Here is a 24,650-nt window from a genome sequence, read left to right as displayed (position 1 = left end):
ATTTCTCCCCTGAACTTATGCTGCTTGAACATTTTGTGAAAGTGAAACGAGTGTGGATTTTTGGTGTTGCACATAACACACAGCTTTGTGTGAGATCACACTAATGAGTTAAACAAGGATGGATATTTAGAATCTGTATGTTTTCATTACAGTGATGTTCACATTTTTTTCCCCACAAAAGTCCATTTTTTCAGTGTTCAGAGGAATTAATTCTTGTTGTCTTTTCATCCATTAAAAAGTAAAACTACTGAATATTATGGCCCAGAAATAACTCTTTGTTGCTTCAAGATGGATTATATTTCTTCGGTAACAGCATGAAGAATGTGTAGCAAGTGGTCTTACCTGTTAGCATGTAATCAGCAGTGGTCTTCAGAGAGATTATGTAAATATCTCATGAATATTTCAATGAAGGAGGGCCAGAACTCCATAAGGACTCTAAGTGTGTGTAAAACAGTATCTGGATAGCCTAAATGATTGATGTAATCATATAAATATCCAGTCATAACACAGTCCTCCAGGTATGTTGATGTGTGTAGGTTGGGGTTTTTATTGTTACTCTCAAAGTCTATATTACCATTGTGTGCGTGTGTGAGTGTGTGTGTATATACATACATACATACATACATACACACATCCATATGTGTGTGTATAGATATGTGTGTGTTTGTAACTAATTTTTGACAAAAAGCTCACTCAGAACTTTGTCCTACTGTGGTAACATAGAGAAAATGAAAGAAAGAAGAAAAGAATGGTAAATGTTCACTTTTAAAAACAGCGGCTGGTTGAAGGTCACACAGGGTCTATGTTTAACCCTCAAGCCAAAACAAAAAGAACAGATGACTGTAATTAGCAGCGCTAACAAGATCACATGATCAGGTAACATCAGTACACGGATGAAAAGAATGACTGGAAAACATTACATACACTCGCTTTTTAAAAGTAGTCGCAGTGAATCCATGATGCTACACCATTTACACACACACCGTAGTAAAACGTGCGACAGATGTGGTTTAGTATTGTGGAGGATTTATTTTCTCCCCCCCCCCCCAAAAAAAAAAATCAGATTGTTTGTTGTTTCGGTCCTGTATTGGGTGTTTAGACAGCAGTAAGTATAGTAGGCTTACATGGTTATAAATTCGGTAATTTTCGAGAAAAAAGAAAGAAAGGATAAACAAGAATATAAAGCATAACGAGGCCACAGTAAGAAGTAAAACAACTGTATGCTACAACAGGATTTAAAATGGGATCAGCACTAATAATTCCAGTGATTTGACTGACGTGTTTGGGTTTTTTGTTGCTATTGTTTGGTTTTTATTCAGAAAATGAAAGGGAACAACTGTTTCGGCCTTTAAAAAAGCGAAATCTCTGTTTGTTGCTCACATTTCATATATATTCTTTTTTTCTTTTCTTTTTCTTTTTTTCTTTCGTGTCACCAGATGAAAGGAATAGTTGCTCTTAAAGCTGACTTAATGAGATATTAAACTGCCCAGACATGACGAAACAGCATCGCTGGAAGCTGCCTAGACAACCATATTACTGAAATTTAAATCAAAGGCGATATTATCTGATAGGCATCTATCTTAGCTCGGTTAATTACACCCACTCTCCATGATTCAAAGTGAAGTGGAAAACGCTTCTGCGATTAATTGTAGTACGACCAGATTAATTGAGTAGGCTTTCAGTACAGGGTTTGTTGAAATAAATGAGGTACAACGGATACGTTTTGTCAGTTGGAATTCTTTTTTTTTCTAACTGCTATAATGTCATTGACCCGTAGAGCTAAGGGCTTGATTCAAACGGAGCATCCCACTGCTCGGGCAGACACACAGTGTCACACCACCCTAAGGTTTAATGGAAAACCATCCACATCCTGCTCACTGCAAGCAAAATTATGCTCTAGAATTAGGCAGTGCATTAAAACTGTGTCATAAATTAGACAGTGCATTGAATATTTTAATCTTTGGGGTTTGTGTGTGTGCGGGATTAAAATGCAAATAAATATAGGCAGATTTATTTTGAATCATGAAAAGGAAACAAAATGTCCTTGTACCATTTCCAGAGCCGCATTAAATTAAATTGTGAGTGAGATGGGCTTTTCGGGTGCAGTTATTGATACACTCGAAACTCTATCTGTTTCTCTCGACCGGTGCCCGTAAACTTCTGTAGCAACTGGGTTATCGGCGCACCAGGGGAATTTCGTATGTCAACGGGAGTCCAGCTGAGCTGTCTTTAACTAGGTTATTTCGCTAGAAGATTGCGGAAAACTGTTGAACAAACACGATTCCTTTAAGTAGGTTACTCTATAGAACACGTTCCCTTAACTGCCGCTCATATGGGTTATCTCACCGATTGGTTCTACTGGAGAGAGAGCTGACATATGCTATATTCGTCTCGAAGAGTGACGAGTTCAGTCTGAAACCACAAGTATGTTTTAAGTTTGTTCCAATGTTTGTTGCATCCACTCGGTTGGTTGTGAAATCACCTACATTACAGCTGAGTGCTACTTTGGGCTTTTGGAGTAATTATTAATTAGTGCTCGGTGTGTGGGCGTGTGTTCTGATATATGCGGATCTTTCCATAAATTGGAAACCAAATCTAAACAGATGGGACAGTCTCTCCTGATAGACACATCATTATTTCAGTTCAAAGTAGGCTAAATTTGATTGCTTTGTAAAGTCAGACTTTGATCTCATCAGTGGCACATTGGTCCTCGCCAGGGAAATCTGGTGTGGGCTCAACGTAGGCAGGACACGCACACGCACACGTACGCGCACACACACACACACACACACACACACACATTAGTTGATTATGATTGTGAGATGAGTCAGGATACAGGGAGTTCTTTTCTCATTTGCTAATTGTATGCTGCTATAAATCTGTAGAGATTACAGTAGTGTTGGCCAGGGGTAGGTTTAACCTGGATGACTGGGTCACATTTTTCTGAGGACATTTAAACATCCCAACACATGGCAGTGTTGTGTTACAGTGCTACAAGTCTCTTATGCTTTAAACAGATACACACACTGGCAAAGGAATCCTTTCACCTCTCAAACAGTGGTCAGTGGTCATTGAGTTCTCCTCCCTCTCTTGCTTTATAACTCACTGGTTATAAATGATGTGGCTAAATTGAGAGAGGGGTGCTTCTGTCTCTGATTGTGTGTGTGTGATTTTTTTTTGGTATAGTTTTTTAATGGTGTCCACTGTGTGCTTTAGTGCTTATGGTTGGGGGTTAATAGATGCAGCCCAGTGGGACCTGCAGCAACAGCGTTCCAGTAGTCTGTTGCCCCTGATTTCCACTGGATCGATGGGCTGAGAGACAAGTCTTGGCTCTGGGCCTTAGTCCAGAGAGCACTGGACAGAGAGAGAGAGAGAGAGAGATCAGTGAGCGGTTGCTAAGAAAGCTAAGGAGGAAGGAGAGAGCTCTGGACTAATGGAGGGTACAGTGGCCAGGGAGAAGAGAGGGAAAGAAGGACTGAGAGAAAGATGAAAGGCAAAGAGAAAGAAGAAAAAAGAGGTGTATAAAATGGTACGTACAAAGGCGTAATGCATATCTGTCATGGAAGACCAAGAAGATGGAGGAGTATAACAGAACAAATACACATGGAGGAGAGAAATAAAACTAGGGAAAGACATAATGAATGGACATAGCCCAGAGACACATATGGACAGATACGAGGCATTTAGCAAGGCAAAAACATCAGGTCTGTTCAGTGAAGGTAGGGAGTATTGCACAACCAAGCTCAGAAAACTGAGACAAACTGGATGGGCTATGCTGATATGTGGTTGATGTTCAGAATAGCTAAAAGAAATGTGTATTTTATTTTATGTTACATGAAATATTCACATAAATTCTGTCAGAAAAATACATATAAAATCAAAGAGTGTAAATAAGTGAGACAAGACCCAGTTTGATGTTTTGACGGAAGAGGTGCAGACAGGATTGCAGTCTAGAGAGTATCTAAATAAAAAATGAACTGATTTGCACTTACATCTTCTCAGACAAGAGAAAATGAAGAGGCTGGATAGAGTGGATTCTTACTTTCTCTGTTGAAAAACCACATATGCTCTTTGTGGTGCGTTAATCTCTCTCTCTCTCTCTCTCTCTCTCTCTCTCTCTTCTCTCTCTCTCTCTCTCTCTCTCTCTCTCTCCCTTGTTTGTGATTAATCTTTGAAATAGCAACAGCCAAGAGTAGCAAATACATAGAAGTGTCCTGTATCCGTTCTCAACCCCCACTTCCCCCACCCCAAAACAGGCGCTCACACACACACACACACACACAAACACAAACGGCCTTTGGGCCTTTTCGTAGCGCTGACTCAGTCTCCTCTCCGGCAGCAGCTGTTTAGATGTGTCAGAGCGGGGAGCAGATTTCTGCAAAGGCCGTTTACAGAGGGACAAACAGCCTCGACTGTGAAGACACTGGTGACAGAGACCAGCTACCATGTCATTTTGGGCTATTACTCCTTGAACACACATCTCTCTTTTTGTCACTTATAGTCAAACACAGCCTTCATGGTTTGGGTAGAAGTCAACCTCATTTGATAGAGTCTTTTGAGTATTTCTATTTATGCTCTTCTTTATAACATTTGGAAATTCATATATTTTGTAGTAATGCAACAGACATTTGGAAATGCACAAAATACACACATAGTAAACTCTTGTACACAACTTCAGTGATTCAGTGTGTAGCGTCCTGCACATGTGACTGTCATGTGATGGTCTAATGTGTTGGTGTCATGTGATGTGTCCGTTGTGTGTCACATACTCCTGTGAGACCAGCTCTGCATCAATGCTGATTCACGGTTATGGTCTAAACTCTCCTTCCTCAGAGAGTTCATTTTAAATGCACCTAAGATGATATGGCTGTTATTAAGGGTCACCAGCAGCCATGACAGAGTATGGTCAGGCCCAAGGAGTAAGTCTCAGCAGTACAGAAATGTGATACATATTTCAATACACTCACAAGACAATACATATTGCAATATTTCATATAATAGCAAGGGGGAAAGTAACTTGCAGTTTGATATATCTCACTTGCAGTTTGATATCTCTCACAATGATGTCTGGTTTGGGTCCTTAGAGGACTGTACACTCCCCTCAAACTTTGCCAAAGAAATGCTAGAACTGCAGAGTGTGTTGTGGGCTTTGGAACACTCAGGTTAAAAAAAACTGACAAATGCAAACTGCCTTAATCCAACTCTAGACAAGAAGCTCTCTGTTAGCTATCAGCAATATTCAGTGTTTTCCATCACTTAAAGTGTCTGGAGAAATGCTGAGCATTTTAATAGCTGGTTGGAGAGTTGGATGGACCTTGCATGTCTGTCTTGAGTTTGAAAAGAAAAGTCCACCCACTCTTCCTTACATAGTTCTGAAGAGAGGCAAAGGCTGCATACTGCGGTTGAGCCGTGTTACCAAAAACGTTTCTTTTTTTTCTTCAGAGAAGAAGAGAGAGGAAAGGAAGGAAAAAGAAGGAACATATATCCCCTGTATGGATCCTATTGTTCATCAGAATAGCATATGATCTTACCGGCTTTCATTCTATATTGTTACAGTGTCAGAAATCATTGAACAACCAGTACATCAGAATCCTTAGGGAATAATGAGAAGTTTCTAACAGGCAGTAATGCACACAGCTTCAAATGTCTAATCCATTAAACATGAGATGAGATTAGGGCTTTTGGACTGACTGTGGAAAATGACTATTTTATGATTAGATTAATCCAGAGAAGCGAGAGGGTGCACTGTGACGCTCTGTGTGGCGGTTGATTGTGTGTGTGTGTGTGTGTTTGCAGAGTTTACCCTGTTCTGTTGAATAAGGGACACAGGCTTCTCTGTTACTGGGATGGATTTCTGTGATACATGACATCCTTGTATTGCAGGCAGCATAAGTAAATATGTCTTCATGAGCGTTACCAGAGATAAGGTTCAGCAGCTCTGATATTTTTTGGGCCGGATGTTGAATTAAGTTATCTGGTTAACTGAGTTTGTGAAATTGTCTCTCTGGCCTTACGGGTAAATGCAAGTCTGTATGCATTTAAATGACTCTCTCTGTCTTGTCTCTCTCTTTCTTTCTCTCTCTCTCTCTCTCTCTTTTTGTTGTATCCCCTTGGCAGCAAACTGTGATGCTTTGTTGCTAAGGCAGCACAAACACCCACTAACCCATCATTCTGTTTGCCATGTCTGAGGAGTGACCGCAGGTCAAATCTGCAAAAAGAGACAGAGAGACATGCAGAGAGACAGAGAGTTTAGAAGGCTGCATTATGGCAATTTTGTCTATGAGAGATAAGATAAGTGTGTGGGTGTGTGTGTGTGTGTGTGTGTGTGTGTGTGTGTGTGTGTGTGTCTGTGTGTGTGTGTGTGTGTGTGTGTGTGTATGTATCTGTGTCTGTGTGTGTGTGTGTGTGTGTGTGTGCGCGAGCGCATCCGGGGTAATGTTTAAGCCCGTGCATATTCTGTTAAATGAGGAGGTGTCATCCAGCATGGAGACCAAGCAGATGTGGAGCAGATGAGAGAGGAGCCAAACTAATCTTTCACTGGGCATGTGTGTGTTTACGTTTGGTGGGCTTGTCATTAGATTTGTTGATTTAAGCCAAATGAATCTCATCTCCTGATGTTTGTGTCTTTTCATGTCTGTGTGCTGTGTAATTAGGAGAGTCTAATCAACTTATCTAGCTGTGTTTAGCTTTGCAAGCATAGAAATGGTCACGCAAAATACTGGGTGGATTCACAGTATTGTGTTGATGTGTAGCGTTGGACACATCACGGTGTTGTGTTGACATGGAGTGTTGCACATGTCACAGTACTGTGTTGACGTGTAATACTGGACATGTGACAGTATTGTGTAGACGTGTAGCGTTGGAGATGTCACAGTATTATGTTGATGTGTAGTTATGGACATGTCGCAGTACTGTGTGGATGTGTAGTTATGGACATGTCACAGTACTGTGTGGATGTGTAGTTGTGGACATGTCACAGTACTGTGTGGATGTGTAGTTGTGGACATGTCACAGTATTGTGTGGATGTGTAGTTGTGGACATGTCACAGTACTGTGTGGATGTGTAGTTATGTACATGTCACAGTACTGTGTGGATGTGTAGTTGTGGACATGTCACAGTACTGTGTGGATGTGTAGTTATGGACATGTCACAGTACTGTGTGGATGTGTAGTTGTGGACATGTCACAGTACTGTGTGGATGTGTGGTTATGGACATGTCACAGTACTGTGTGGATGTGTAGTTATGGACATGTCACAGTACTGTGTGGATGTGTAGTTGTGGACATGTCACAGTACTGTGTGGATGTGTAGTTATGGACATGTCACAGTACTGTGTGGATGTGTAGTTGTGGACATGTCACAGTACTGTGTGGATGTGTAGTTATGGACATGTCGCAGTACTGTGTGGATGTGTAGTTATGGACATGTCGCAGTACTGTGTGGATGTGTAGTTGTGGACGTCGCAGTACTGTGTGGATGTGTAGTTATGGACATGTCGCAGTACTGTGTGGATGTGTAGTTGTGGACATGTCGCAGTACTGTGTGGATGTGTAGTTATGGACATGTCGCAGTACTGTGTGGATGTGTAGTTGTGGACATGTCGCAGTACTGTGTGGATGTGTAGTTATGGACATGTCGCAGTACTGTGTGGATGTGTAGTTATGGACATGTCGCAGTACTGTGTGGATGTGTAGTTGTGGACATGTCGCAGTACTGTGTGGATGTGTAGTTATGGACATGTCGCAGTACTGTGTGGATGTGTAGTTGTGGACATGTCGCAGTACTGTGTGGATGTGTAGTTATGGACATGTCGCAGTACTGTGTGGATGTGTAGTTGTGGACATGTCACAGTACTGTGTGGATGTGTAGTTGTGGACGTGTCACAGTACTGTGTGGATGTGTAGTTATGGACATGTCACAGTACTGTGTGGATGTGTAGTTATGGACATGTCGCAGTACTGTGTGGATGTGTAGTTGTGGACATGTCACAGTACTGTGTGGATGTGTAGTTATGGACATGTCACAGTACTGTGTGGATGTGTAGTTGTGGACATGTCGCAGTACTGTGTGGATGTGTTGTTGTGGACATGTCACAGTACTGTGTGGATGTGTAGTTGTGGACATGTCACAGTGCTGTGTGGATGTGTAGTTGTGGAAATGTCATAGTACTGTGTGGATGTGTAGTTATGGACATGTCACAGTACTGTGTGGATGTGTAGTTATGGACATATCACAGTACTGTGTGGATGTGTAGTTATGGACATGTCGCAGTACTGTGTGGATGTGTAGTTGTGGACATGTCGCAGTACTGTGTGGATGTGTAGTTATGGACATGTCACAGTACTGTGTGGATGTGTAGTTGTGGACATGTCACAGTACTGTGTGGATGTGTAGTTGTGGACATGTCACAGTACTGTGTGGATGTGTAGTTGTGGACATGTCACAGTACTGTGTGGATGTGTGGTTGTGGACATGTCACAGTACTGTGTGGCTGTGTAGTTATGGACGTCACAGTACTGTGTGGATGTGTAGTTATGGACATGTCACAGTACTGTGTGGATGTGTAGTTGTGGACATGTCACAGTACTGTGTGGATGTGTAGTTATGGACATGTCACAGTACTGTGTGGATGTGTAGTTGTGGACATGTCACAGTACTGTGTGGATGTGTAGTTATGGACATGTCACAGTACTGTGTGGATGTGTAGTTGTGGACATATCACAGTACTGTGTGGATGTGTAGTTGTGGACATGTCACAGTACTGTGTGGATGTGTAGTTGTGGACATGTCACAGTACTGTGTGGATGTGTAGTTGTGGACATGTCACAGTACTGTGTGGATGTGTGGTGTTGTGAGGGAGTACAGACTGGAACTAGATCAGACTGGAGATTATGGTAAATAGTGTTATGCAGCTGTGTTTCCTCATGTGAATCCAAAGAGGGTACGGGATGTTCCACTTCTGTAAAGAGCTTCGTTATGGTCCCTTTATTCATAATGATAAAATCACCCATAATACACACACACACACACACACACACACACACACAAATAGAAATACAAATTGTATGTTTGTCATAGATAAAATGCATACAGGTGTTGCATCAGTCAGTTAATATTTATCTCCTCCAACCCTCTCTCTCTCTTTCTCTCTGAATCTCTCTGAGAGGATAGAGTGGAGAATGTTAATGTAATGAGAAAGTATGGAAAAGCTTGCTGGAGAAAATGCAATCTACTATTCATTTTTCTAATTGGGAATAAAGAAGGAGCATTATCCCCAGCTTTAGCAGCACGCCCACGCCTGCAATTACAGCCCAAAGACTTCATCTGCTGCTGTACTGACAACAGCATCCCTGTTACAGCCACCTGTTTTGCTCCGACACTACGGATGCTCCTCTGCTGTAGGAGCTGTGATGGGTCCTCCACGGTGTTGCGTGTGAGTTTATGCGCCGTTTTCTGGAAAATATATTTTACGCCATCATGGTTTTATTTTATTCCCATAAAGAAATCTAGTGATTTAATTGTTAATTTTCCAAACTGTGCATAAGCATGTCTGTTGAAAGTCGAAAGCTTCTTGTTGGGGAAAAGGTCAAGGGTTTTGTCTGCCTGTTGAACAATGGTGGCTTCATCTGATGTGACTTCTATAACTAAGTAATGTCAGTGTGTGTAATAGCAGTCTCCGCCTCTGTTCTGGGTCCATGTGACAGACTGTATTCAAACACAAAATGACATTTCCTCATTTCACCAGACTGATCTTTTCATCTAACACCTCATCCCTGCACATTACTGTTTGGATCATCGGCTTTTTGTATCTGCTGTTTGGCAGCTCAGAACCTGCTTTCATTTTCTGCTAGGCTACCCCAATAGGTAGTCATGGTAACCTGGTAGTCTCCTCTCAGAAATCCACATGATTAAATGCTTTCGCACAATGTAGAGCAACACTGGAGCGCTGAAACATTTTTTTTTTTAGCCTTTGCAAAGACACATCAGAGGAACAGAATCTTAACCTAAATTATCTCACTGAGCTTATTGACTTTTTGAACTTTTTTGAGCGTTAATAGTAATTTATTACCTTAAACTTATAACAAACTTGCTCACTCTCTCTCTCTCTCTCTCTCTAAGATATAAATATATATCACAAGCACACACACACACATGTGCGCGTGCACGCACACACACGAACACACACACACAATCACAGGTACATGTTTTGAGCATTTTTAAACGGGTCAGTTGAGTTGTTTGATGAGAGGTGAAGGGACATGTGACACATGTTACCTTCTGTGGTTAAGAGATGCTCTACATTCTACAGTCTTTGGCTGCAAAACGGACAGAACCGCTGGAGAGACAGCGTGTCCCCTTTCAGCAGAAAAATACTGCCACCAGAGAGACCCAAAGATAGAAACACTTCTACTCTGTTGCCCTCTGAGGGGCAGAGAGAGGGAGAGGGAGTAAGAGCAGAATGGGTGAAAGTGGAAAGCTGGTGAGTGAAAGAGAAAAGAATAAATTGGAGATTGAAATGAGTGATGGATAGAAAATGGATGGAGACAACCGGGAGATTAAAGGCATGAGAAACAGAATGACGGAGAAAAGGAGAGGAGGGAGTGAGGTTTAGGAACAGGAGAAAGAAAGGATTTTTCCTTCTATCAAAGGGATGAACTTCAGTCAGAAACCCAATTTAGATGCAATTGTGTACAACCAAGCATTTGCTTTCATAATTACGTTTAGGCCACACATTAACACTGAAAAGGCATCAGTAAATTTCATATAAACCACTGCAGGTTATATAAACAATCTTAGACTTCATTTATATAAACAATTTTAGACTTCATTTAACACTGGTGAATTTATCGTGTGTGAAAAGAACTCTAGTCGTGAGTAACACTGTATGAGAGTCTAAAACTTCAGTTCACTTCACTTTAAATTCAGACTGTTAGATCACATCTCAGTGGAAACCAATGTGAACTGCCTCAGCTGGCTACAGCACTACCGGGTCAGACAGACAGCTGGGAAGGAAGGGAGAGTTGGTATTGTGTGAGCTGAACTCAGACTGGACGTGGGAATGGGGATCTGAGCCCAGGATTCAGAGACATCTTATCTGACTGTAAACACACGTTTTAGCAGACAAAGCGTATGTACACAGAACGCTCAGGGATTTTATCTTCTCGTCGAATGCAAGCCAAGGTCTCAATAACAGATCACAAAATCACAGTTCAGGATTTTTTTTAGCTTTTATTTTTTTGCACTTTGTATGATGTTCTTTAATTAACATTGTTATATTTCCTTTTATTATACATGTCTTTTTCAACTTTACCTCTGCATCAGTGAACAGTGTTTCTGTTCTGTCCATGATTTCACGCAAAGTGCATTGTAAACAAAACGAAACTGTTCATCATCATCATCATCACCATCAGTAGTAGTAATAGTAATAGCCATGCTTTTATCATGGTTATCTTCTTCATTTATTTTATTCTATATTTCTCTGATCTTTCGTTCCTCTCTTTCTCTCCCCACATCCTTCCTGTATCTGTAGCTCTTAGGGACAGTTCAGATGAGTCTATGAGGATCCAGTGGATCAGGATATGCTACAGTGGTCACAGACTCCATAAAGACTTACTTTATCTTTCCGTCCAGAGTGGACAGAGCCCTGAGTGCCTTGTGGGCAGATGCTCTCTGACTGAAGAGTACTGTCACTGTGCTACAGAGGAAGACTCTGTCCCAAGACTGACCAAGAGGAGGAAAAACTGCCAGAGCTGAAGAGGGTGCCGGACACTTGCCTGGGCAGCGTCCTGCCAGGGAGCTGCAGGCAGAGCGAGAGAGAGCGAGAGAGAGGGGAGGTGTCAGGGTGGGCTGGTGGTGGCATCTCAGAGATTACAGATTAGAAGATCAGAAGACAACAGCGGGTCAGGGCGTACCACCTTGTCAAAAACCAAGTCCTAATCGAGCCCACAACACCAAATTAAATTAAGGACTATTGTGCATGTGCACACGCACACGCGCGCACACACACACACACACACACACACATCTCTCTGCTGCCACTGGACAGCTGCAACCAAAGCCTGTTTGATAAGGAGCCAGCTGGAGAGATGATTTTTTTTTTGTTTCTTTTTTTTTTTAAATCTAGTCACTCATCACCTCCTTGTTCCTCATAGGTCATTGCCCTATAATCCTGTAGGAGGTTGCCAGATTCTCCCTTTCATGACATTTTTATCCAAATCCTTTTTTATAAATAACCACAGCCTTTTGCCTTTCTCTTTAATTTTTTGTGTCATTTTTTATATCACTATTTATGCCAAACAGAGGAAAAAATCGGAAAAGAATCAAATTTTCAACTGTACCACACAGCGTGAAGTTGGACCTGTGGAGTCCAGATAGCTGTTTAATGTCCAGCCCCTCCTACCAACACAGAAGTGTGTACACCACATAATTGCCATGACAACCAGCATGCATCGCTTACCATAATAACTGGGATGCACCATTCACTCTGCTCCTAATTGTGTCTGAGGGCAGCAGGGAGAGAACAAGCATGACTCTGAGTTTCCACTAGTTCTGGAAGGCCAACTCTGGAGTGTAATTGACCCAGGACAAGAGCAGAAGAACAGAGAGAGAGAAAGAAAGAAAGAAAGAAAAAGAGAGAGAGCGTGCAAGAATAGCAAAATTTGCTTTAGAATGACTATAGTCTCTTTGAGGGCATTTCCTTCCAAGTCTGTGGGGAAACTCCACCCATACTCCACCCATCTAGCAGAGACTTCAGGGTTTTACCACTGTGTTGGATCCCACTAGAACAAGCAGCGACGTGGACAAACAGGATCACTCCACTGAACCGCGCGGGGAGACGGACTCAGCCACACACACACACACACACACATGGCTGGCTCGTGTGGCAGGCTAACAGCTTATCTGGCAGCGACATGCTAAAACCACTGCAGGACATTTCCCCAGGGAGAGCTGCAGGGTAAACAGGGTAGAAAACGGAGAGAGAGAGAGAGAGAGAGAGAACCTGACAGAGCAGTAGAGAGAAAGAGAGAGAGAGAACCTTACAGAGCAGTAGAGTGGCAGACAGGAGAAGCATTGTGTTGGAAGAGTTGTCAGGAGAAGATGAGAGCTGACTAAGTTCTACAGCCAGGGCTACTGGTCTGCCCCTGGAGCACTGCTGTCACACACTGGGCTCAGAGAAAGAGAAAGAGAGTTTTAAAGGGCCTTGCTGGGTTTTTGAGAAAGAGAGAGAGAGCAAGAGAGCGAGGGAGAACGAGGCAAGGCAGGTATACAGTTTAGTGTGCATCAAGGACAGAGTGAGAGGAACAGTGCTGGTCTTAACTGTTTCCATTTCTCAGCGTGCGTGTGTGTGCGCATTTGTTTTTGTGTGTTTTTGGGTGGGCTTGTTTGTGTATGTGTGTGTGAGGCCAGCACACTGAGTGGATCTGAGGTCAGGGGGTTCACGGTGGCAGGGGCCGGTGCGTGGACGTGGGGGGGCGGAGTTTCATCCCTCTCTCAGCAGCGTGAAGTTCGCTCTGGGCCTGGCTGGGGGTTTGGGTGGGGCACCTGGGGCCGCGTGCAGAGACCCTGGGTGCCAGTCGGCGGGGGTGGCGGAGCAGGGGTGGAGCGGGGGTCTCGGGCAGGCGCGGGGGGCATGCGGTGCTCTTTGCGTGTGTGGATGCTCCTGGGATCCCTGGCTCTCCTCTTCCTCACATCACTGCTCTTCTCCTTCTCACTGAGAGGGGGCGCCGCTCTGCCTTACCTGGACCCTCAGGGATGGGAGGAGTCGAGACGGGTAAAGCTGGTTCCCAGTTATGCCGGCGCTCACAAACTGGGCCCACTGGATGCCGCCCAGCAAAGGACATGTGCGTGCACACACTGCGTGGGTGACCCAGGGGTGTCTGACTGGTTTGACGAAAATTATGACCCTGACATCTCGCCTGTGTGGACACGGGATAACATCCAGCTGCCTTCCGACGTTTACTACTGGTGGGTGGTAAGTAATCTGGCTCTGCCGTCACTCTCCTGAAGTCTGTATGGTCTGTAATAGTCTTTATCTGTAAAGTGTGTTAATATCATGTTTTTTTCCCTCTTCCTTATGAAGTAAAGCTATGATTTACTCTTTGATACAGTTACTATGATAAAGTTGAAAACTTCCCCCTAAATGTGAGTTAAAGCTTAGTGTGAATAGAAAAAGAAAGTGTGTGTGTGGTCTCCTGTTGAGTTGGCATATTCACCCCTCTGTCAGCGTCTGGTTCGCTTTGTTTTTCTGAAGTCAAGAGAAGCATACACCATTTTTGTTGGTGGCTGTGAAAATAAGATAACTTTTTTATACGTCATTTGTGAGTTCCATGAGCTCATTTAATGATATGTTATGATGATATGTTATGACCTTTGTCAGTCCGGTCTATGTATCACATGAACTGTTGTGAGTAAAAGGCTGGTCCTTTCCCTCACCAGTCCACATAACAATGGGAATTCAGTGTTGGCAGGTATAGCTGAAATACAGTAAGTATTGGGTTCCTGCAAGAGTCTTACTACTAACTAAGTCTTCAGATGCCTTCAAATCCCTCCCTTCATTTAGAGAGAAAGCTGAATATCTGGGGATGTACTCAAATATCACAGCTTATGGACAGAATGCGAAGCAGGCATTTTTTTTTTGTAATTGACGAGAACATGAGTAATGTCTGAGAACTGAAATGTGTGTCAGCCAAATAGTGAGGAGATGGTAACTGAAGCTCCGAGTGAACCAACGCAAGCTCAGCAAGCTCAGAAAGAGGGAACAGTAAGAAAAAAAACACTAGGGAGATTTTGCTAACAAAGATGACTGCCAAAAGAGAAAAATCTTTACCTATTTGGGACATAAGATTGTGAGAAATATTAGCAGTGGAGGTTAGTGGTCTGCAGTGGACTGCATTTCCCATGTGTCCTTGAGCACATTCTACAGTCACTGTCCACGGAGAGTCCAGCTCTCTGATTGGCTGACACGTAAAACTGCTAAGTCAGAGCTCACTTTTAGAGTTTCTGCCAAGCAAGTAAATAATGCGTACGAGATGAGGAAAAGAGGAGGATGACAAGGAAAAGAGGATTAGGGTAGAGGTGGTGCTAGCCAGGAAAGGAGAGAGTGGAAGAGTGGAAGGAGTGAATGAGCAATAAAAAAGACAAAGGAGAGAAGATGGGTATGACAGTATCTCATAGCTGAACAGCGGGTCATCACCCATGCTGTGATTCAGCTGATATTTACAACGTTTCTCTGAGTTTCTCTCAGCAGGATCAGCGAAAGCTCGAGCGTTAGGGAATTTCTCTCCTTGGCTCTCTCTTCATCTCTCTCTCTCTCTCTCTCTCTCCCTCCCTCCCCTTGCCCTCTTGCTCCCTCTCCATCTCCCTCTCCATCTCCCTTTCCATCTCTCTCTCTCTCTCTCTCTCTCTCTCTCTCTCTCTCTGTCCCTCTCTCCTAGCCCTGGTCAGAGCCAAACACAGAGTAGAGTTATTGGCTGGCAGTGGTGCTCTGGGAACATCTGCCAAGAATTATTTGGCCCTTCAGAGGACCAATGAGCTATGCCAGGCGCTGGCACCAGACTGAGGGAAGGAGGGGATTACTGGGGGTAACGTAGAGGCATAGGACATAGAGAAAGTGGTAGAGATGGGGGAGGAAGAGCACAAAGATACTTATAAACAGTGGAGGGGGAGAGAGACAAAGCTAGTGTCTTTGGTTGTGTTCATGTTTTATTTGTCTGTGTGTGCATGTGTGTGTGTGTGTGTGTGTGTGTGTGTGTATGATGACAGAAGATGACAGAAATGCATCAGAGCCTAATCAACTGCCAACCTGTTCCTTTCATCGCTTCATTTTTTAAAAATGTGTGTATGCACGCAGAAGCGTGTGGCAGATGCCCAAATGGCCTGAAGGTAGTTTCTCACCATCACCTTATCTAACTACCCATCAACTTTCACTCCCTCCCTCTCTCTCTCTTTCTCTCTCTCCATCTTTCTCTTTCTCCATTTCTCTCTCTCACCATCTCTTTCTCTCTCTCTGTCTCTCTCTCTCCATCTCTCTCTTTCTCCATCTGTCTCTCTACATCTCTCTCTCTCCCTTTCTCTCTCTGTCTGCTCTCTCTCTGCTCTTTCCGTCTCTCTCTCTCATTGTCCATCTCTCTCTCTCACTTTCTCTCTCTCTCTCTCTCTCTCTCTCTCTCTCTCTCTCTCTCTCTCTCTTTCTCTCTCTCTCTCTCTCTCTCTCTTTCTCTCTCTCTCTCTCTCTCTCTCTCTCTTTCTCTCTCTCCATCTGCAGATGCTACAGCCCCAGTTTAAGCCCCACAGTATCCAGCAGGTCTTGCAGAGGCTCTTCCAGGTGATTCCGGGTCGTTCCCCATATGGTTCATGGGACCCCGCCCGCTGCCTGCGCTGTGCAGTGGTGGGTAACTCGGGAAACCTCCGCGGGGCTGGTTATGGGCCAATCATCGACAGCCACAACTTCATTATGAGGTGAGATTGAAAGCAGAAAGAGATAGAGTGAGACAGAGAAAGTGAGAGAGAGAGAGTGAGAGAGAAGTGAAAATGTGAAAAGCAGCGATATATATAAAGGCTCAAAGATTATGAGTTCTCACATATATCCACTGAAGCCAATACATGGTGTCAACGTGTGTATGTGTGATAGATTTTGAGAGAGAAAGAGAGAGTGAAAGGCAGACAGACAGACAGAAAGAGGGTCGGGGGGGGGGGGGGGCATACACCCAAGTGCTATTTTTGACTTTAAAGTCAGTATTGATTCAGCTCTGTGCACTCAAATGAGTAGACGGCCTCCCTCTACCCCTCCATATCCCTCTCTTTCTTTCCTGGCTTTGTTTCATTCCCCTTCTATTAATATTTAACTGCTGTCTGGCTTCTCAAACTACCCGCTCAAATGACAGGATATTTAGAGCTTTCTCTGGTCGTCATATGGCTTCATTTATGCTGTTTTTCTTAAATCATAATTTTTCATGTAAACTCATCACTGCTGTTTTCAGTATAAGCACAAAACCAAATACATACATGTAAGAGCACTGTGGATTCCCCTGTACCTCTAAATGAATTTCCATATTCAATTTTCAAGCAGACTTCTAGTCCATATTTAAACAACCCTTCTGATGGTTCTCATCTGTTAAAACCTTCATCCCAAGGATGGGTAAAAAACAGGCTCTGGTTCTACTTTTTTATGCGATGAAAAGGTGCTAAATATAATTTTCTCTGTCATCCTTTCATGGCCGTGTGATTTTTTTTCTTGGGTGTAATGGGTTTCTCAGGTTTTGAGAAGCCTGTAGCTGTAACGTGTGCTTCGTTGCATTGCTGTTTGAATCCTTTTCCTCTAGCCACTGTGTAGCCGTGTTTGCATAACGCTGGTCACTCTTTCTTGCCGTTATCGTGATTAAAATAAGTCCACACGGCTCTCTAATCTGTACATATCTGTCATTTTAATTCTCAGACCAACAGAAGCATGTTTCAGCATGATGGGTTTAGCATTTTAAGAATGAGGTGGGGAGAGCGGGGTTTAGTACTTAACCCACTCCATCCGCTTGACTGACCCCTCCAGATGAGTTTTAAGTCTTAAGAAGACACAAAGACAGAGAAATGTATAGATTACTGACAGAATACAGTAATAGCTGCTGCTGCACTGGTGCACATAAATCTTGAATTCTCACTGCTTATATAAACAAATAAAAAAAGAAGGGGAAAAAACGTAAATACAAACACATACTGATACACACGTTCAAATGTCCCCGCTGTGTGTAAAAAAATAAATAAATAGATAAATAAAAAAGGACAACAAATGCGTACAGTTTATCCCCAAACACAGCAGTTTATCTTCTTACAGACACAAGTCAAAACGGATGAGTGTAATACAGAAATGCACATAGCACTTAAATGAATGTCAACAGAACGGTTCAGATACACAAAGACAAATGTGTGTCCATATTAAAGTATTTCAGAGAAATACAATGTGTGGGTGTGTATTTGGCAATAAGGGAGAAAGAGAACATGGGGGAGGGGCAAAAGGGAGAGGTGGAGTTAAATAGAAAGAGAGAGAGAGAGAGAGAGAGAGAGAGAGAGGGCTAGACTGATTTTTATTTACTTAATTATTTTTTTTAATGAGAGTAGATTCTGAGCGGGCGAGTAAATTATTGCACTCACAGGGTGGTTTATATGGTACACTCATCTGGACCTCCCTTTAACTCCACAACAGCCTGGATTTGTCAGAAGAATGGATTTTGTCTAGGTTTCAGAGCCTAGGCTTCTGCTGGGCTGTAGGTCTGTGCTTTGATGCAGCGGCAGAATGCAGCAGTAACAGATTGGACTTTAGTACATTCATGCTGAACACAGCCTGTTCCATCTCGTCTCAGAGACATTCTCTGGGCCTGAGGAACAGGGCCTGTGCACACGGAAAGTACAGCGGACTCTCAGTAATGTCGACAGAGGCATTCCGAGACAATACGTGCTTTATTATGTGACCTATTCCCGACCCATTACAGATCTACCTCTGACCAGCGTGTTGTCTGTTTGTCGCACTGTCTTCGATAAACTGTGTTGTATAGTGTGTGAAAAGCTCAGGAGATGAGCCGCGTCTGAGCTGTTTCAAAGTATCCTGCACGCAGAATGAAGCCAAGCTCAAAAGTCACTTATTTGGTGTTTTTTAAAGTCCAGTCCAACAGTCACTATGTCTTTTAATGCCTGTCTACCTGCCTTCAACAACAATCCAGGGCTATATGACTCATTGTCTGTTACAGTAACTCCTTCTCATGGGCACAGTGTGTACCTAATAAAATGGCCGATGACTATACAATGAATATCATCAGAATCACAAGGGCTGTAGTGGTTGCCCCCCAGAAAGAAACATGAGTGGGCAGAGCCAGCTGTCACTCTGCCTCTGGGTCTCTATATGTTTCCGTCTGTCTGCACTATTCTGTGTCTGTGTCTGTCCAGAATTCAGTTCTCCTACTGTCAGTCTATCTCTCTGCTTTTTTTTCTTGAGTCTGAAACTGCCTGTTCTGTTTATGCGTGTGCTCATCTTGCTGTAAATGGGTCTGCATTCTTGTTCCTCTGTTTGCCACTTATCAGCAGTACAACAGATTTTTTATACCGGGACAATGAATTGTGATTTAACACTCAAATGAAGATGTTCAAATTGCTTATGTGAGAGGGTGCTTGTCTCTATGTCTTCATGGTCTGATTCTTCTGTGTGTGTGTGTGTGTGTGTGTGTGTGCGCGTATGTGTGTGTGCGCGTCTGCGTGCATGTGTATGTGTGTGAATGCGTGCGTGTGTGTATGTGTGTGTGTGTGTGTGTGCATGTGTGTATGTGTGTGTATGCGTGTGTGTGTGTGTGTGTGTGTGTGTGTGTGTGTGTGTGTGTGCGTGCGTGTGCGTGTGCGTGCATGTGTATGTGTATGTGTATGTGTATGTGTATGAATGCATGTGTGTGTGCGTGTGCATGCATGTGTATGTGTGTGAATGCGTGTGTGTGTGTGTGTGTATTAGAATAAACCTGGCTCCGACCGTAGGCTATGAGGAGGATGCGGGAAGCCACACCACTCACCACTTTATGTACCCAGAGAGTGCCAAGAACCTGGCAGCCAACGTCAGCTTTGTGCTGGTGCCCTTCAAGACTCTGGACCTTCTCTGGATCACCAGTGCCCTGTCTACTGGCCAGATCCGCTTGTGAGTGGGAGTACTGTTGCACACAAACACACACACACACACACACAAACACCATGCAGGGGTTGTCAGTCCATCACATTTTTACACAAAATATATTGTTATGCAATCAAACTAAATATTGGAACCATTATGGAAATTACAAGCAATTCAAACAAAGGCTTATGCAGACACACACACACATACACACACACTTTATTCAAGTGCAGTTTTTAACATCACTGAAAGAGTCTCACATTCTGTTCACGAGTTCATCATGGTCTGTTTGCATCGCAACTCAGTCGGTTCACACACACACACACTCTCTCTCTCTCTCTCTCTCTCTCTCTCTCTCTATCCCTCTCTCTCCTTATAAACCAGATCAAAAGGAAGCATTAACAAATCGGGCCTCTCAGGCAGCAGGAAGTAGAAAGCCGTCTGTGAAGTTGTCCTGCTAGCCCTAACAGCCAGTTGAAATTAAAGGAGCTAAATGTCCCTTTTTTTTCTCTCTCTCTCTCTCTCTGTTTTTCTTTTCAGCACTTATGCTCCAGTGAAGCAGTTTCTGCGGGTGGACAAGGACAAGGTAAAGTTTCACCCCTCTTTCCCTTTAACCTTCTAAAATACATGCATTCTGCAGCGGTAATGACCAGACGCTGAGTATGATAATGTATGTATCTATCTTAGTATGCTAATGCTGTGCATAATATGAATATGTATGAGTATTTGTAGTGACATCACTGTTTCTTTCATTTTGGAGATAGAGGTGATGCCTTATTGGTTTACTTTTATCAGCTGTTGAATTATGACTCATTTCTATATAAAAAAAACCAAAAAACAAAAAAAAAAACTTCATTTGATATTGTTTAAAATGGTGTCATGTGCATTTTTGATTGCTCTATTCTATCTGACTTTTCTTGTTTAAGTCAAGTTTTCCAGGACTGTGTGATCTGGTTCTTATATATTGCGCATTATGAAGTGATTAGATGTTTGCCATTTAATAGGTAGTCCCAGTGCCAAAATCTTGACACATAACACATTAATTTGCTTCATCTAATCCAAGTGGAGGCAAAAACAGAATATACTTCAGCATGTTGTACTGTGTTGCTCTCAGCTATTGGCCTCATTCTGAAGGATTGAAATATTTCTACTGAGAATCTCTTTGTTTTCTCTACTGTAGGTTCAGATCTTTAACCCAGCGTTCTTCAAATATATCCATGACCGATGGACGCGTCATCACGGACGCTACCCCTCCACTGGCATGCTGGTCCTCTTCTTCGCTCTGCACGTGTGTGACGAGGTGAGAAACGCGCACATCACACACACGCACACACACACTCACACTCACACATTTTTCACAAACCATAATTTTCAGTTATATGATACTCCATGTGTATTGTGTGTAGCATTTGAAAATAAGTTTCAATTTATATATGTTTTTAAAGCCATGTAGCTCTGAGCTCCAGATATGTAATGGTGAGGGTATTTTGCAGTCCGTATACCTGCCTGGCTGTAAGAGCCTCATTTGCATGTAAATGGTTATATTACATAAGAATGCATCGCTTGCCTTTTATAGAAACGGCAAGGCGCCAGTCTTGTTGATGGTTAATCAGAGCCCTCTCACACATCATAGATTTAATACTCAAGCTTATTGTTATAGTTAATTTACATCCATATACATACACGCGCCCTCAGCTGTGCTTTATGTAAATCTTATATAAAGTCCTTTTCATGCATTGGTTTGTAGCAAGTGATGAATTTCAGCCAGGAAACAATGAGGAAAACTGTGTTTTTTGTCTCTGTGTTTTGGCACAGGTGAATGTATTTGGCTTTGGGGCAGACAGCCGGGGAAACTGGCACCACTACTGGGAACAGAACCGCTATTCCGGAGAGTTCCGTAAAACAGGTGTCCACGACGCAGACTACGAGGCTCACATCATCGAACAGCTGGCCAAAGCTGGCAAAATCACAGTCTTTCCGGGGAAATGAGACCTGATCCCTCTAAACAGTGGAGTGAGGTGAATACTCCAATTAACCGAAATATTCCCCCGCATCTCCAGCAGGCCATCTCCACAGACCCATCAATCTCACAGCTCTTTGGATTGTGAAGCGTCTAAAAGTGTAGTTTCAGGACTGCTTGTCTCCTTTGACCTTTTTTTCCCTGGGTGTTCTGGGCATGTCTGGCCCCTCTGACTGGAGGGTTCTTAGGGGAGAGGAAATTTCTGACTGTGTGTTTCCCTGGAGGTCTACTTCAGTCCTGAAGAGGACTAGAGACATCTGGACTGCTTCACCACAATTAGCAGCTTGTATGTGTTTGGGGAAAGGGTTTGACAAGCCACATTTGCTGGCCATACTGAATACTGATTAAGCTTGGGGAAAAGGGCATGAGCCTGATATATTTGATCAGTCAGCTTGCCACCTCTTCATTCTGTCATATGATTGATCAGCGTCAGAGGAGATTAAAAGAAAATGTAATTATTATCATATGCCTTAGTGCTATACCTATCAATGGTTCAGTAGTTGATTGCCTGGAAGACGGGTAAAAGACAAAAAAAAAGCTGTTACTGAGTTCCAGAATCCGCCAGGTCAACCGCAGGTAAAAAGACTCCTGCCCGCTTATCCCTTAGGGAACACCAGGGGGAGCAAGCGAGTCAAAGTTTACAAGCTCTAATGATGGGGCATTTTGTTAGTCTTATGAGATTCGTTAAGTTGTAACTGTTAATCTAGCTGTGATGTTGATGGTTTGGTGTGACCCTGCTTCACTGTGTGCTCACAGGGAACACGACACACGTGCTTACTGTCACTACTTTAGTTTCATTATTCGTTATTATGGAGTACTAATCATGCTGGTGATTGGACAGTTCAGCGAGAGGAGGCGGACTTACTTCACATGTTCCGACTGCAAGAAGGAAACCACTTTATACAATCAAAAACACATACACGCAGGATAAATGTGACGTGAATAAAAAAAGTAGATGAAAATATACAGATGAAAATGAAGACGTGTAGAATTTTTGCTCGCTCCCGCTGAAGTTGAGCTGAAATCTCTAATCACTGAGAGGAAACTAGCACATTTACTCACACAAGAGCAATTGTGTGATCTGCTGCCACCTGCTGGCGCATAGGACACTGTAGATCACTGCCCTAAGCCAGTACCAAAACCTCTCTCATGACAAATCCAGCTTTGGGTGCAGACAAATTACAACTTGACATTTCCACCATGAGGCCTAAATTAATCCGTCATAACCATGACCGAGACTTGACATAATGAATTCATAACGGATTATAATAGCTCAGCGTTTACTGTAGGTTTGCTAATAACCGCGCTAACTTGTAGCAGCTGGTACTGTTATTGATATTTTCATTGTCAGCAGCCTGTTTGAATTGACACTAATAGGTAGGTACAAATCGAACGCAAGAATTTGCTTGTATAATAATACAGTAGTACTGTTTTGACCTTATCTAGGTTACATGTACACGACACTTAAAGCAGACCCTTTGACTCGGTGTCCGACGGAGCCAGAGCATCCAGTTTTTCCCTACCACGGGTTTTAAACCGAATTTCTATGTTCTTCTTCCACAGGTCAGTGCAAGTTTTTGGTCGCTGGTGATCTGAACTATGATCACAGTGTTCTGACTAAATTATACACCGAGTGGTCGGTGAAGATCTTTTTACCTGTGCTCATCCACTTTCTAACAATAAAAAAACAAACACAGCTTCAAAACGTTTCAAGCATGTCCACGTTGTCTGTGGTCTTAATTGAATTGAAAGGCTTCATTGAAGTTAAATAATAAATAAAAGAATAAAATAGAACATCCACTTTTGTTTGTTATCGTGGTAATTAGTGAATCAACTTTAATGAATAGGGAAATGAAACTACATAATTGTTCATCGTGGTTTTGTTTTGTTTTGTTTTGATTTTTTTAAGCAGTATCGACTTCTTCATGCTGGTGGACTGAATTAAGTGCAGTAAAAATCGGAATAAAATGGGAAAAGTTGGATACCTTAGTCATAAATCCTACACTGGGATTCAATGGATTCAAAGTTGCACACCCTCACTGCATTATGTTCATAGACGTGTCGTGTTTGTGCTCGGTATAGTACTGTGTAATGTGACCCGAGATGAAGTCTGGTCATGATACTGGGGCTTACTGGTGGAATACGTACATTTTGTTTTGTTTTGATTGTTTTGCTTTGCTTTTGTTCAGTATCCTGAAAAACTGTAATGAATTTTCTCAGCCTTGCATATGGGATCTTTTGGCACTTTCTGTCTGGCTCTAATCCCAGCTCTTCAATCTGCAATGGATATGTAACAATATCAGATACTGTATGTTTATTATTGTGTGTGTTTACGTGTCTGATTTAAAATCTGTCTAATGGTTTATGCTGTCCTTCTCTAGCACAGTCCCAGTGTTTACAGCGACAGACTGAAATGTGTCACAACCGAGACACAACGGGGGGACACAAGACTATTTGTGATCTTATCTGAATTCAGATCAGTGTCATTAGAAATATAATCTATTCCCAGTGTGTGAAAGCCCGCTTCATGGGTCTGATCTGGGAACAGCCATTTCATTGCCATACTAGTAAACTAAAAAGCCATGTAGATGTGAGTTGTCGCAGTTATCAGCAGATTCTGCAGAGTTATTTAACCATCATTTCTCTTCTTATTTGTCTTTGTTTTGTTTGTTTGTTTTCATATAAATATATATACCAGTGTAAGAAAGCGTGTATGATGAGATCAGAGCGTTTCGTGCTCCATGCTTTCTGCTTTGGCAAAATCTTCATGTGATATTGAGGTTTAGTGAATCCTTTTTTTTTCTCAAAGCAACTTACAGCATATCAGTCATCTCCAGTGAAGTGAAGAAACACACAGACTTGCTTGTGTGCCTTGTCCATGCTTTGGACGTATTCTGTGCTTTTCACCTTTAACCTTGAACACACACACACCCCCACACACACGCACACAGAAGGATGCATGCCTCTTTTACTGTATTGTCCTGTTAGACTCC

The 24,650-nt window shown here is 42.7% G+C and overlaps 1 protein-coding gene across 1 annotated transcript; it reads left to right on the top strand.

Annotated features, from left to right (window-relative positions):
- Positions 1-13,628: 13,628 nt before the first annotated feature.
- st3gal2 (ST3 beta-galactoside alpha-2,3-sialyltransferase 2) lies at positions 13,629-21,626 on the top strand. The gene is made up of 6 exons (XM_030766259.1): positions 13,629-13,973; positions 16,266-16,459; positions 19,485-19,664; positions 20,178-20,223; positions 20,818-20,937; positions 21,453-21,626. Exons 1-6 carry the CDS (start codon positions 13,632-13,634, stop codon positions 21,624-21,626), a joined length of 1,056 nt encoding a protein of 351 aa, XP_030622119.1. The 5' UTR covers positions 13,629-13,631.
- The last annotated feature ends 3,024 nt before the right edge of the window (positions 21,627-24,650 follow it).

Source organism: Chanos chanos, chromosome 2 (genome assembly GCF_902362185.1).
Source record: "Chanos chanos chromosome 2, fChaCha1.1, whole genome shotgun sequence".
Lineage (NCBI taxonomy): Eukaryota > Metazoa > Chordata > Actinopteri > Gonorynchiformes > Chanidae > Chanos > Chanos chanos.
The sequence above is the reverse complement of the archived record's forward strand: the minus strand, read 5'-3'. Positions and strand labels throughout refer to the sequence as shown.

Bases quoted from the DNA above. Each gene is read 5' to 3' on its own strand.
- st3gal2 (XM_030766259.1), top strand. From the start codon at position 13,632: ATGCGGTGCTCTTTGCGTGTGTGGATGCTCCTGGGATCCCTGGCTCTC. The intron at 19,665-20,177 runs GTGAGTGGGAGT...TTTTCTTTTCAG, and splicing joins TCTACTGGCCAGATCCGCTT to CACTTATGCTCCAGTGAAGC. The intron at 20,224-20,817 runs GTAAAGTTTCAC...TCTCTACTGTAG, and splicing joins TGCGGGTGGACAAGGACAAG to GTTCAGATCTTTAACCCAGC.